The sequence below is a fragment of the Miniopterus schreibersii genome (genome assembly GCF_964146895.1).
Source record: "Miniopterus schreibersii genome assembly, chromosome: 8".
NCBI lineage: Eukaryota > Metazoa > Chordata > Mammalia > Chiroptera > Miniopteridae > Miniopterus > Miniopterus schreibersii.
In genome coordinates this window covers 43911172-43926721 of record NC_138109.1, presented here as the reverse complement: position 1 = coordinate 43926721, position 15550 = coordinate 43911172, and the positions used below count along the sequence as shown (strand labels likewise).

Genomic DNA, 15550 nt, shown 5'->3' with positions numbered 1-15550 from the left:
GATCAATTCCCCACAATATAAAGATAAATAAAATGCCGATCATCTATTCATTCATGTAGTACATGCTTCACTACACGTACTTAGAAATGCCAATAAAGTAAACTAAAGGCAGGCGGGATATTCTTACAGAGAAAGGCCAAACATACCCTGTCTAACCTTCTAGCTTCTATATGTCTAAGCAGCTGTTGTCTCCAGTCTGCAGGCATTTTACCACAGCTCTCCTCTCCCTTCACAGGAGTAGGCCTCGTCTTTATATCACTGTTATCTGATGGCTTGTCACCATAGTTACCCAAGTTATAGTCAGATGGTATTTTTTCCAAAAGAGCTGCCATAGTAGGCCTAGCTGAAACTGGCCTGGTTTGGGAGGCACCGTAACTCTCTGTACTGTAGCTTCTTGCAGACAATGGCCTCCTCTGGGTAAGGTTTTTAACTGGAAAACTTCCCGCCTGAGCTTTCACTTCTTGATATGAAGGGTGTTCGTCTTCATACCTGCCATTCCTTTTCAGGAACTGGGACTCAGTCACTGAAACGCTGCTCTGGCGATCCAGACCTCCCCTATACGGAGGCCTGCCGTACCTATCACTCGGAGGCAGCTCATGAGGTTCACTGACCCTTCTAAACATGGCCATTTCTGTGGAGCTCACCAGGGAGTCAGCTCTTCTCAAGAAGCCTGCCCTGGCACCTTGGCTTGCAAACTGGGCATTCACCACAGCATCCTCATTAACAGACGGCTGAGAAAATGAAAACATCTGCTCCATTGGTGGGTATCCTCTGTAAGCTCTCGGACTGATCAAATCCTTGGCGATGTTTTTGCTGGGCTGTTGCAAGTATTCAGAATTGTGTTGAAAAGGCGGTGGTATCCTCTTTTCAGCTTTAACTTCCACTGCTCCTTGGGGATTGAAGCTTTGGTCAAATTGATAGACTTTCTTTGTCATGGAAGCTTTCTGTTGTTGAGGCCCTTTGCTACTTCCATAAGTGAGCATCTCGTCATCCAGCATCGGGACTGACTGGCTTCGAGACATACTGGACATGACATGCTCTGGTCCCAACATTTTATCTGGTCGTTCATGGCTTCCTAAGTGATCACTTCCAGAAGCATAGTTTTCTAACGGTATGTTATAAACCTTGTATGTACCGATGTCAATTTCGTCGATACTCTGCGACTTTTTGAATTTGTTGGACTTGATGTCTTTCATTAGTGGGGAAAGCCTCTCTGTGCTTTTGCTCATGGGAATGCCTTTAGAAGATTCTGGGCGGCAGTGGATTTGAGAAAAGACGTTAGTAAGACTCCTGTTGGGATTGGAATCGTGATACTCCCATGGTGCTCCTGGAGAAAAAGGGCTAGGAATTTCAACAGAGTCTTTTATATGTTCTTTCCTTTCAGGCAGTGGGCTGTTGGTGGGGGGCGTCTCTAATTTGGAAGGGAAAGCAGTCCTGTCTTCAAAAGGACTAGGGGTCCTGGTCCAGTTCTGCCAAGGATTGGAAGGAGGCACTTCTGTTTCCGGCACGTGTCTGCTTGCAGACTGCTCCAGTTCCAGGGGCACACCGACAATCCTCTCCTGCCTAATCAAAGGCCTGCGTCCATGGGAAGGTGCATTTCTAGATTTTGAACTTAAGAGAGGGTTACTGTTGGCATTCTCGCCGGCGGTTTCCTCTGCAACAAACCCTGTGTTATCATAATGTGAGCCATCAGTCCAGTTGTCAGTGAAGGTGTCACTCATTGGCAGCCGGTCAGGACGCTGTGGTAGATTCCCTGGGGGAACAGCTTCCCGCTGGCTGAGTAATGGCTTTGAATCGAGAGGTTGTGGGAAAGATGGTGCAATCCTGTGAAGATAATGGGAAGAAGTATGAATATGGGTCTTCCCCAGAAAGAGAACAAGCAGCCCAGAATGCCACCATCCTTGGTTGAACTGATCATTCCCCCATACCCCACTTATGATTGAGACAGCATTACTCCTTCAGGTCTAAAAAATCCACCCTTTACCCTGCTCAGACTTTGCTTTCTTCCTAGTAATCATCAGCTTCTAACATATATATTTTACTTACCTATTATATTTATTGTGTATGTCCTTTGCTAGAATGTAAATTCATGAGGGCAGATATTTTTTTTTTCTTCAGGCCCAGCATAGTGGCTGGTAGAAAGTGGGCATTAAAAATAGATTTGTTGAGCCCAGCCCGGATGTGGCTCAACGGCTGAGCATCGACCTAGGATCCAGGAGACTGAGGTTCGATTCCCAGTCAGGGCATGTGCCCAGGTTGTGGGCTCGTTCTCCTGCGGGGGGCATGCAGGAGGCAGCCGATCAATGACTCTCTCATCATGGATGTTTCTATCTCTCCCTCTCCCTTCCCCTCTTTGAAACCAATAAAGACATAAAAAATATATATATTTGTTGAATGTATGACTGAATGACTGAATGAACTATATAGATCTTCAGCAATGGTCTTGAAGCCTGTCTGGTAGTTAGAATCACCTGATCCCTGGTCCCAATTCTTGGAATTTTTGAATCAGTATATTTATAAACTACTCGTTTATAAATGCTTGGTATACCTAGTAAACCCAAACTATCTTCAAATAAAGTTTATTCGAAGGCCAGGTATTGAAAATATTAAATCCACTGCATACGGAATATACTCATGCATTGTTTTCTATAATATAAATTGTATTATGAGCTATTATATAACATTGTTATATTATTACATTACATTAATTACATTACATTATATCATATCATATCATAATTACTTGACTTTTGGTCATCGACATGTTCACACCAGTGACCACAGTATGTCTAGAAGATGCTTATTTTTCTAAATTTATTCTAAACCATTTGCACAATAGTAATATTGAATTATATATATTTTATCACTGAGAAAAAGACTTTTAAGTGCTTTTGCTAATAAAAAAAAGTACCTAAATCAATATCAGTTTTATCACAAATAATAAATTTATAGAGTTAAGAGTTAATATTACCATGGGCATCAATGTATAGAAAGAGTTATTTATTAATTGCCAAAGAATTTATTGCCAACAGTAGTAATGTTACCAGTAAAATATGAATAAAAGTCATTGACTACCTATATCATATGATTATTTTTATTTGCTATTTATAGCAGCAAGTTATAAAATAAGGGACTCAGAACTGACCAAATACTATCTCATTGAGTCACTTTATTGTGGTCTGTGGTTTAGTTGTTTTCATCTGTAAAATGGAGATAATCCAGTTTGGAAAGACTAAATACTTTTATCTATATTCTAACTTTTCCAGTTGGTGATAAAATGATGATGGTAATGAAAAATTTATTGAATGTTTACTTTGTACTAGGCATATAAGGGCTTTACATGTATCGTACTTTAATCCATAACACCATTTTGAATGGTGAAATGCCTACATGCATATAATAAGTATTGAAAACAATTTTTGATTTTTAATTTTTTTGTCCTATAATCTCGACCTGTTTTTAATCTCCTACCATCTCTCCCTTAAATAATAGTTTTGCTTTATAAAATGGGGTCAAGATGCTCTTGGAAATCCTAGGGGACTACATTTGCTTACCTGCCCCTTCTGTCTTCTATATCACTCATGTGCTGATACAAGTCCAAAGTTAAGAGTATTTCATTTTTTAAAGTGGCTGAAAATAAGCATTTGGGAAAAGAAAAGAGGGAACTCTAAACACACCTGTTACCCCACAAAGAATTATGCACTGCATCTTTAGTTGTTGTCTGCAAGGACCCCACTTTAACCCGGGCGTTAGAGGATCCTGAGGAAGCCTGGGAAGGCGAGTAGTCTGAGTAAGTGCCTGAGGAAACACTGTTATTCAGACAGTGAGTTTTGTCAACTTCAGACTCATCAGTTGATTCTGAAATGTAAAGGGAAAATATTATAATGCTCTGAACACTGACAATTATAAACACAGAAAAGCAAGTATGAAGAAAAGATAGCATATTGCTTTATGTTAGAAACACATAATTATAAAATATTTCTATAGACTGCAGTGGGTGATAGTCTACAACCGGTGACTGGTCATGCACATGCATCTGGGCATATTTCCCACAGCAGCTCACAGGGTTACCTTTTTTGTCCTTCCCTAGCAGAACAAGCTTGGGTGGGTACAGAGGGGTCTCAGCTAATGAAGGGTGAAGCTCCCCAATCCTCATATCATTAGCTGGATGAACAAAAGAATCCTGAGAGATACAATAATATAGGACAAGGAAAGTAAACATTCAAACAATGGTTAACCGAGATGGCAATATCTTCATTTGGCTCAGATTTAACTATGGGGCGCTAAAATGTAAGTCACTGTGGAGCATTGAGAGAAGTGAATCATATGTATCTCTGAAGTAAGCCCCCATTTTTTTTTCTAATTTAAATGAGTACATTTATTCATTAGACATTTGTTGAATGCTGTTTATATGCCGGACACTGTGCAAAGAACTGTAAAGGTTCCAAAGAAAGATAAAATGTCACCCATGCCTCTGGGAATTTACAATCTAGTTGGGGAGGTGAGATGTTACTCATTATAACATAGGACTGAATTAAGATAAGCCGTATATGAGTAATACAATACATCCATATATTTAATATAAGCACATGTAGGAGTTCTAATAATGCAAAATTGGGTCCTATAAGTCATGCCTCCAATCTCCCTTTTAATTCCTGCTCTCTCCCAAGTGACCCCAATTTCTCTTGTCTATCATGCTTCCTTCCTACGGTTTCTAGTTTTCTCACGATCAGACTAGCCTGCTAAATCTTCATTCTAAATTGATTTATTGAGTGTAATGAACAACACTGGTAAGAGAATAGAACTTTATAATGACAAATTAACATGTAAAAATCACATAAATTTTAAACTTCTATACTTCAAATTATTATTCCCAAGTAGCTAGGTAGTGGTAGAGCATTAGGGAAGGCAAAAATACCAAATTCTCACTTTTTTCTAGATATAAAAATGGCTTGTCTGTGTATGTATTGATATAAATTTATGCACAGCCGTATCTTTATGTCTTTTGTCACTTAACCTTTAGGTTAATTTGAATGCAAAAAACAATTTTCAGGATTTTTTTTCATTTATTAATTCTCATTAGTTTGGAACATTAATGTAACACATTTAGAAATATTTTATTAATTCAGAGAAAGAATATACTTGAGAACAAAAATCTAAAAAAATGAGATGGGACCTGCCTGATAACTAATCTGTGATTGATGATCAGAGAGCAGCTCTTAGTATAAATGTTAAGGTCCCCACAGTGACAGGTTTAGGTCTTTGGGTATTGAAGAGAAACATACATTTCTTTAACTCTTGGCTTGAGTTCTATCTTTTGGATTGTTTTTGGTTAGGTTTATATGGGGATATTTGCCTATGAAATACCTGGGTATATCTGATACTTTTGTTTTTGTTTTTAAAGAATATTTTAGAGGAAGAAGACTAAAAGATCACCTAGTCCAACAATTTCATTTCCTATAGGGGGATTCTGAGACTCAGTAAGGCCCAGGTTCCTACAAATAGACAAAAGTTCAGCATGGAGGTGTGATTCTACTGGGCTCTGGCTCAGTGATCTCCCCTTATATTGTGTTGCTTCCTGGGGAGCTCAGCTGTGAAACTTTAGAAACTTAAAATGAAGTATCAGATTGAAGAGTAATAGGAAAGAGATTAGGATTGATGGAAATACTAGAGATGAAGAGGAAAATCTGTGTTTTTATAGATTTTGAAAATTATTTCAAAGGTGTAGCATAAGAAACTTACAAAGTTTTAAGTTGGCAGAACAGAGAATAAAAGTTGCACAATTTTGCAGAAATTTATAAGTAGAAACAGCTGCAAGTTTGATAAATGGTACCATGAAAGGCATAAAATACATTGACTTTCAAAAAAATTTCAGTTATAAGGTAGCATATTTCTGCTTCATTACTGCTTTACCATTTATTGATCAGGTTACCTTGGGCAAGTCAGTGTACATCTCTAGAACTTATTCTATTCATCAATAAAACGAAGGTAATCGACAGTAAGAAATAGTGCAAATTTCTGCCTGCACTAATATTCTATAAATAGAAATATACCTTATTTGTTGAAATAATATGAAAATATCCTTATGACACTTAATATTGAAGTATAGGCATTTTGTTTTAGTCAAAATAATGCAACAAATAGTTGTACAACACAGAAATGTAAATATAATGGTTTTACTATTTTTTCCCCCTTATGCCTTAGACATTCAGTAATCAAGTTATCTTGTATGTTTAAATCAAACTTTCACACTGTACCACATGCAAAACTGTAACTGGAGGTCTGCATGGTAACTATGGTCTGACTCAGGTTCAAGGCTCTGGTCCTGCTCAAGAATTTCTATTTTGAATCAAAAAGAGCCCTAGTGACCGGGAAGAAAGGACAGTATTAGATAATCATGAACTTGTTTTCTCTAGAGTTCTGTGGCCATCCACCAAGGAGAATAACACTATTAAAGCAAGAAGAGTGAATTTTTACTGATCCAGTTAAACTTATCTTTATGAGCAAAGTGATGATGATAACAATGATGATAATGATGATGGTGATGATGGACATCAGTTATACGGAAACTATTACATGTCTGCTACTGTGCTAAACATTCTATATTATTCCTGTTAGTTATTTAAATGACAACCTTATTTTTATTGTTATTTATTAATGTAAAGTTATTATTGTCATCTTTGTTTCACAGATAAGAAAATGGTGGCTCAGAGAGGTAAAGTCATAAATCCAAGTTATAAATTGCCTAAGTGGTAGAGCCAGGATTTGAACTGGGAGCTGTCCTATTTGAAGGTCTTCTGTGTGATAGTGTGTGTGCTCTATTGTCTACCCCAAGAAAAGCTCATCTCTCATTTTACAGAACAGGCAAAGTGAACTGTCCAACAGAGGAAATTAATTACTGACTTTTTCCTCTATAAATTCTTTTACAGAGGCTGGAGGAATTAAGTTCATGTTGGAAAAGTAGGTGAAGCTTTGGGGACTATTTCTAAGACAGTGGAAGTTATGGGTGGGAAATCAAATTTAGTGGAGGTTCTATTTTAAGCACATTGAACCATACTTCCTCCTGGTGAGGAGACAGAAATGGAAGGGGAACAAAAAGGTAAAATTATTATTTTCTTTTTTTTAAATGCATTTCATCAAACTAATTCTTGGCTGCTAGTGCTGTAGTGAAAGGGGGCCTAAGGTAGAAGTCCAAGAGGAAAAAAAACTTGTGCCTGAGCTTTTGAGAGTATAGGTCTAGGATCAATAAAAGCTTTTAAGGACATTTCCAGGGTAACTGATTATTCTCTATTGCCAGGAAAAATGTGTGGTTCCTTCATAGAAAAACTTTTCTAACAGAAGAAAAAGTGAAGAACCTTTATGAACATGGACATGGTAAACAGGTATCCAGTGAGAAGTTTTCTGTAATGCAAGGTAGTGACTCACAGAAGGATTAAAAGAGGGTGGAGCAGGATTAACATGTAATTTTCTTGTAGGAGGCAGAATTATCACAAACTGTAGCTTTCCTCTGTGCCAAAAAGGCTGTGCTTGGGGCTGTATGTAAATACTTGTTTTCATCTGATTTCATTTCCACACAAACTCTGAATGTTGCTATTATCTGTACTTTTAAAGGTAATGAAATCAAAGCTCAGAAAGGTTTCAGTGAATTGTCAAGGTCACACAGTTGGAAATAAGGTAGATTCGATATCTGAATCTATATTTGAATCTATAGTCTGCTGGACTTCAAAGACCTTCTTGTTCCCAAACTGTGCTCTGAGGCACATATGGTGCTCTTGCTAATTCACAGGGATGCACAGGTTACTCTAAATATTTGAGGAAACAAAGCAGTACTTGACATAAGTTAGACACTGTGTGAACTGCTCCCTCCAGGTAGCCCTCAGTTTCAACATGAGACTGCACATTCTTTTCGATGAGAATATTTGTGAAGCTGAGTTTTTAGTGGTTGCTGTGATCAAACATCAAGGGTCCCAGAAAATCAATATGAAATGGAAATTAGATGGGAGTATCTAATATAATACCAGGTTTGAGAAGGTAGGTGCAGTGTCCAACAGGTGCACACATTCCATTAACAAGTAGTTTTGGTTATTTAAAAATAAAAGAAAAATATTATGTTCTCTTTTAATTTATGTGTATTGTTTTCAAACAATCACAAGTAGAGCATAAACATATACTAAGTTGTTTGGACCTTATTACTTAATAAATGGGATTGTTAGGTATTCCTTTTGGTCTAGGGTCCTTGTATCAAAATAATTAAAACACTAAAGTCATTTGTATACCAAGAATTCAGGAACCTCTAGCCTTTACTTATTTTATATCACAGCTTTATTCACTGTACCATTCTCCTTCCTTCCTTGTCTCCTCTTTCCATGCCTTCCTCACTCTATAATATTTTCCATCATAATATTTTTATCTTTACTCATAGTAATATATTAATGTATTAGTATACATAATATAATGTATTAGATCATCAGAGTTAGGAAGGGTTTCATTTTGTTGGCCATATGGTACACTGTGGTTGTTAAAATACATTTTATTCAACAAACAGGTGATAAAATGTGGACAGGAAGGGCAGCCAACACTCAATCATTAATTCAAGAAAAACTCAGAGAAATTGTTTTTGCCTTTAATAAACTTCTAATTGGATGAAGAGACAGACATGTTATCAGAGTTACAACACTAGACCATATCAGTCATTCACTTAATCAATAGATATTTATTGGGCCCTTACTCTATAGCAGGCACTGCCCTAGACACTGGGCAGACAATGATGGACAAGATAGACATCACCCCTGCCCTCATGAAACTCACAGTCTGAAGTTAATAAATAAAATAATCATAAATGTTTTTATTATATTGAATGCAAATAAGCAGGGTGATCAGAGGGTCCTACTGATCAGGGGGATCAAAGAAGGCTTTTTCATTGAGGTAATAATCTTTAAGCTGAAAATTAAAAGATGAGGAAGTTCTAGCCATATAAAGAGCTGGTGCTACCGACAGAATTTTTGTATCCCTGCAAAAATTAATATGTTAAAACCTATGAGATGGTATTTGGAGGTAGGGTCTTTGGTAGGTGAGTAGTAAGGGTAGAGCCCTCATGAATGAACTTACAGTTCTTATAAAAGAGACCCCAGAGAGCTCCCTAGCCCCTTCCACCATGTGAGGTCACAGAGAGAGGATGGACACTGATGGATCAGACAGCAGGCCCTCACCAGACACGAAGCCAGCTGCTGTCTTGGCCTTGGACTTCCCAGCCCCAGTACTGTGAGGAATAAATGTGTTTTGCTTATAAGCCACCCAGTGATGGTTTTCTGTTCTAGCAGCCTGAATGGAATGAAACAGTGGGGGAAAAGCGAACGCAAACCCCAGCAGGCATAAAGGAGAACAGGAGCAGAGGGGAACAGGAGCAGAGGGGAACAGAGCAGAGGGGACTTTCTCATCTCCCTGTCCTCATTCATGCGGATCTACTGGCCGTATCTATCTAGCACGTTAAAACTCTAGGCATAGGGTTGGCCAATAGAAAGTGGGCAATAAATGTTGATTTGCCTTTCCTTTTCCCTATTTCTCTGCTGTATTTCTAATCTACTTTTTTCTTTCTTTCTGTTTCTTGCTTCTGGTTCTGTCTACCTCTATTGTTTTTTTCTTCTTTTTTTGGATTTCCATCTTTAACCACATAGATAAATCATGCAGTGTGTGATACCCTACTCCACATTCTTGACATTATAAACTAAGTAATTACTGAAGAATGGCATACAAGTGCAAAACATAAAAATGCTTAATATACACTGATTAGTTAGAAACTTGATTATCTCTTTTATTATGACCTGGAAGCTGAAAATATTGAGTGGGTTCCCTTAATTTGGGTGCAGTAATTGGAAAAGAGAGGATACTGAAAGCAACGCTTCTCCTTGCTCTTAGAGTGCTAAATCATGGGAAAAGATTTAGAATTTCAATTTTAGAGAAAGTATTGAAATTACCAGTGAAATTTTTATTCAAGAAGAAAAAGCCAGTAGAAGAAAACTAAGAAAAAGAGAGGTGAATCATAGAAATAAATATAAAACTGAAGGTTGAGCTTCAGTCTTCTCCCTATTGAGCTTGGCTACTCTAGCTAATTAAGAAGCTTCGACAGGATGAAGTTACCACAGTGTTTTTAAGGAGGGCCAAATACTTGGTGATGGAAGATGATTTGACTTTGGGTGGTGAACACACAATGCAATATACAGATCATGTATTATAGACATGTACACTTGAAACCTATGTGATCTTATTAACCAATGTTACCCCAATAAGTGTAATAAAAAATTAACAAATAAATTTTAAAAATTTTTAAAAAAAGGAGAGAAAAATTAGATTTGTATTAGAAAGACCATCATTAGTAAGGCAAAGAGGAGGCTGAGGACAAGGTGAGCCAAGAAGTTGACAGTTTTTACAGGAATGCAAGACACAATTGAGGACCTGAGAAGATACAGGAGATATACTTAGATGAAAATGTATAGGACTTGGTAATTGGAAGGGGCAGGAAAAAGAAATCAGAATACCTCCCAAATTTCTAACTTGAGCAAACAAGTAGATAATAATGGTGCCAGATGAGATCAAGATCAGGAATGTTGGGGCAGATGCAAGTTAGGGGAAAAAACATTACATTTAATTTTGGATTTGTTAGGTTTGAAGTGCTTGTGGGATAATTTTAAGAGTTATTTTTTCTACTAAGGTTACTATTAAATTCATGACCAAAGCCATCTTTTCCATGCCTCACCTATCACATCCCTATATGAAACAATTTTAAGATCTCTTTATTTGTAGTAAAATTACTCAGTTTATGAATTATCATGACCTCAAAATTATTTCGATGTTAAACTGTGATTACATGGGATTTAAACACAAAGTGTATGTTTTTAGTGTGTACCTGCTAAATGTTGTTTTTCTGTCTTTTATTATTATTGCAACATCTTAGACATTAAAGAAAAGTATGTTGCTCTACTATAGCATATATGTAATATTTTGGAAAAGTAAATAATACTGATTTTATAAGAAAAAAGAAAAAAGGCGACAAAATGAATATTTACTTAAATTTTCTTCCCTACATATCCAACTGTATGCCTCTTCTGGGCTGGCTGGTATGGTACCTCCACTGGCAGATGTGCACACCATGCTTATTTTTGCTCAAGCTTTTCCCTTGGCCTGGAATGCCTTCCTCTCTTTTTGACTTTAAAATAATCACCCAATTATTAATATGCAGTTCACCACTAAACTGCTTCAAGCAACTTTTTAACTGACTGGCAGTGATAGCTTCTCTCTCTAATTTCTTAGAGTATTACATTGTCTATCGCACAACCAACCATATGATCGTATTTCATATAACATATTCCCTAATTACTTCACCTTTGTTAAGTTGACCTGGGAAGGCCCTAGATTAGTTGGGGACTATGCACACATTTCACATTTCTTCTCTCTCTCTCACAATGTTTAACACAGTGCTACATATACAGTTGGTGTTTAAACAAATTGATGCTCTGAGATGCAGATTTGTAAAAGAGTTTTGCTAATCTAGATTTTAGAGAAGCAGGTATAGTAACTTCTAGGTGTTTTCATACTCATGATGTTTCCCATGAGGATACAAAGGTGATAAGAAAATTATCTGGAGTTGATGAGGAGGTCGTGCAGAGGTGGCATACATGTAGTTGAATTCTTTTCAGATCAAACAAAATTGATAAGGATGAGTATCTAATTCATTCTAAAGTACAGGAATTAAGCTCACTTGACTAGATTTAAAAAAGCTAAATTTTAAAGCTTTTCCCCTCCCTTTTTTGTTTATAGTAGTGTTTCTTATAAGGTTGCAAACTAAACAAAAACATTTAAAAAAAATTTAGCTCTAAATCTGATCAGGAATTTTACTGAAATTTGCAGGGGGGAAAAATCATTTATTCTCTTTTAATGATTCATACAATGAAAGTTTGAGGTTGCCGAAAGGATATCATGAAAATGATATAATGCATGTACTGGCCAGGCCTAGCTGGGTGAGCAAATTATTTTTTCTGTGTGTATTGGAACTTTTCAACCTGTATTAATGACTTTAGGCCATGAGGGTATCATTTATCTGTGATTTATTAAATGCAACCCTCATAGTTTGAAAGAGTAGAGAGACCCCATTTATATTTTGGGAAATAAAATGTAAGGAAGATCTATTCAGTTAAAAAAACAGCACATATGACTTAGTAATTCCAAAAGATCCAAACCACACTGGCAATTACCAATAACCTTGAAATACCTCCATTGTAATCTCCTTTGGGGCTACAGGCCACTTGTGTTCATATTTTTCTTTCACAGTTTGCTCCGTGTTAGCAGTTGGATTTGAATTCTCAACACGCACTCCATGGCTTGGCTTACCCACCAGATTTTGAACAGATTTTACCATATTCTTTAAATCCTCTGGGTAAGGAGTTGGGTATCGTTTTAGGTTTATTTCAACCTAGAAGTTTATAAAAAGAAATTTAATATAAAAACATCTTCAGCAAGCATGTTCACAAAACTATGCCATTTTATATGTAGTCGGATAACCAAATGCAGTACAGTGAGTGCTGAGCTGGCTGAGAAACTGTTCCAGAGAGCAGAACACTTAGTGCTCTTCTCTCACTCTGCCTTGTGGGACTTCTCCTCACCCCTGCCCACCCTTCTAGATTAACCACAATTTGGGGATTATATCCTATCTTTAGACCTACCCTATAATGGTTGAAATAGCAGTACATCCAACACTTAAGTGACTGGTTATCTCTGAAAAATTTAATTGTGACTATCAGCTGCTTTTATACTTTAGGCTGTTCTTTTCCCTATCTTAATTATTTATAAGTAATTATTTTGATGTTAAAAATATTTTTGAAATATCAGTGCAGGTGATGGAGAAGACCCCAAAAGATTTATAAGTAGAGTGAGTTATCATTTATTAAAAAAAAAAACGGGAGGTGACAATATCTGCTACCCAATATGCTTCAGCTCTATGTTAATTAGCATGTTACCTCAAAGGAAGGGTAGCTAATTCTTGTTAATATTTAAGAAAATATGTTTCAGGGTGGCTTTACATTTAAATTTTAGCCTAATAAAGAACATGCTTTGTAGGTAATGTTTACCATAAAGAGAAATAAAAATTGTGAACATTTTTTAAGATATTGTAGGCAAACATATAAATTTTGGCTTATGTTTATTCAGCTATTTATTTCCACTCTTGAACTTATTTTTGGTTTATCAGTCTGACTTTAAGGAACATATATATCAATGATTATTTTTCCCATTTAATTTAGAGAGGGAAAATATGAGACATTCCATATTCATCTTTTAATTTTTCATAATCAACATCAGAGTACTTATAATATTACTTAAATGCAATAGATACAAATTGTTCATGCTGATTAAAACAGAGTGGGAGGAACAATAAGGGGCAGCTTTATTTGGCCAGGCTTGTTCCAAAAGTCATGCCTTTTGCATCTGAGTAGAACCAACTTTATAAAATGGAATGGTTTATGTGATTGTGGCGAGTATGTGTCTGTGGAAAGTGTGTGTGGGGTTGGGGAGGAGCAGGTGGGAGAGAAGCTGAAGAAGGAAGAGTGGGAATGAGAGACAAAAAATAAAGGGAAGGGCACAAGCATCGCCACCCTCACACACCGATGTAACTCATAGGATGTAAGAAACTATAATGGTGGCCTAGATCTGGGGATTATGAGTATGAACTCCAACGCTTTTGCTCATCTGCAGTTTTAGCAAATCCACCAACTTAGTTATTCCAGTGTTTCGTCTTTCTTGTGGCTCTTTTTCCTTCTCAAATACTGGCATTGGACTTCCTTAAATGATTTTTAACTTTCCTTCCAGTACTAAAAATACAAAATTATTTTTCCAATAAATTTTTGGAAAGTTGATGAAAAATCAGATAATTTTGCTAGTGTATGTATTGCTTAAATGTAATTTAATCTTTTATACTCCCAAATAAACAAGGATGACATTAATAATATATAGACATAAAGGCATGAAAATATAATGCAAGAAAAAGTTAGACTTTACAGAAAAAGGGTAAGTTGTTAGAATGAAATATAAATATATCTCAGGGTAATTAATTTATAATGCATTCTTAAACAAACATAAAAAGAATGATATCTATGCTAGAAAAAGTCCATTGGGATGCATGCATCTTGGATCTGCTGTTTAAATTGTAGGAGAAATGTCAATTGCAAATTAAATCTAAGTTTTAAAGTATACTGTTGAACTTGTTTAAAAGTACTTGACATCAAAGGGCTAAAAGCCAAATACCACATCTGAAAATGTAAATGATAGAACGGTACAACTATAATGCCAATTAAAACCATCTTTTAATTTTTAATAATCAACAATATATTAATGAAAAATAATTTTCAAGTAGGACATTAAGTTAAAATTCTATGTGCCTTAAAATATCCTCTGTGCTAAAACTGTGCTTCTAATTAAATCAAAGGAAAAGAGTGTGAAGTGTTCTCCTTTAATTGAATTAAATACTTCCCTGAATAATGTAATCTATTTTTTGTAGATGCTATGTCCCATCTGACACAATTAGATGACTATTTACTAATGGCTATGGTAGCAGTAATTTCTGTTTATTTTATAAGCAAATTAATGTGATATTTTGGTCACATCACCAGAACACGTTTGAGTATTTTATCTCTGCAAATATCTTTAAATCTAGAAACAGAAGTGGATTTGCCATAAAGCTAATGAAGCTTAAGCTTTAGGGCCTGTCACTTGCATGGGTTCCTTCCAAAGCCTTGTGAGAGCCCTACTTATGTATTTACACAGTTATTTTATATTCTTTTCATTAAAGGGGCCCCTCTCCAAACTGTGGAAACTTCAGGTCTCATAAAACTTGGATTTGTTCCACCTAGATAATAAGCTTTTTGCTTACCATTTACTAGTCAACCAGCAGAATTTACTGGACTTATAGTCCAAAGACCTAAATTTAAGCTAGATTTACCCTCACCACCTATCAGTTTCTACTCATATAATGTGGGAATGATAATATCTCTCCCACATGCTTGTATTAATCTAGAGTTAAAATGAGATAATAAATGAGATAATTCTATGCAGAGATAGGATACTATTTCTAATATCATATTCTATTTACATAGTTTTAAAATCTGAATTCCTTCGGCAAGCTAGATTCTACTATATATGTCTAACCACAATACCTATAACTGTCTGAATTGTTTTTTTTTCAGATTGTATGCAACAACTATCATTTATTCAGTATTTGTCACATGTCAGGCACCACGGAAAATGTTTTATAAGGATATTTATTATTAGTTATTTATATAATAATACTTATTTCATTATTTAACCACATATTTTAAGTATAAATAATAAAGGATTAATAATATTAATAATTTATGATAAATTATAATGCTGTTTCATTTAAGTTTCACAATTTATTATAGCATCTGTTACCATTTTATGAAAAAAAAAAAAACACCAACGAAAAACCCAGGGCTCAGAGAGTGTAAGTTACTTGCCCAAGGCCACATAGCTAGTAGGTAGCAAT

The 15550-nt window shown here is 35.9% G+C and overlaps 1 protein-coding gene across 1 annotated transcript in view; it reads right to left on the bottom strand.

Annotated features, from left to right (window-relative positions):
- Positions 1 to 15550, bottom strand: part of LRRC7 (leucine rich repeat containing 7) — a 396137-nt gene that overhangs the window by 69916 nt on the left and 310671 nt on the right. The window contains exons 18-21 of the mRNA XM_081144600.1: positions 12266 to 12466; positions 4072 to 4183; positions 3678 to 3858; positions 147 to 1824 (exon numbers count right to left, since the gene is read on the bottom strand). Coding sequence (XP_081000726.1) covers positions 147 to 1824; positions 3678 to 3858; positions 4072 to 4183; positions 12266 to 12466 — 2172 coding nt within the window. The remainder of the gene's footprint in view (positions 1 to 146; positions 1825 to 3677; positions 3859 to 4071; positions 4184 to 12265; positions 12467 to 15550) is intronic.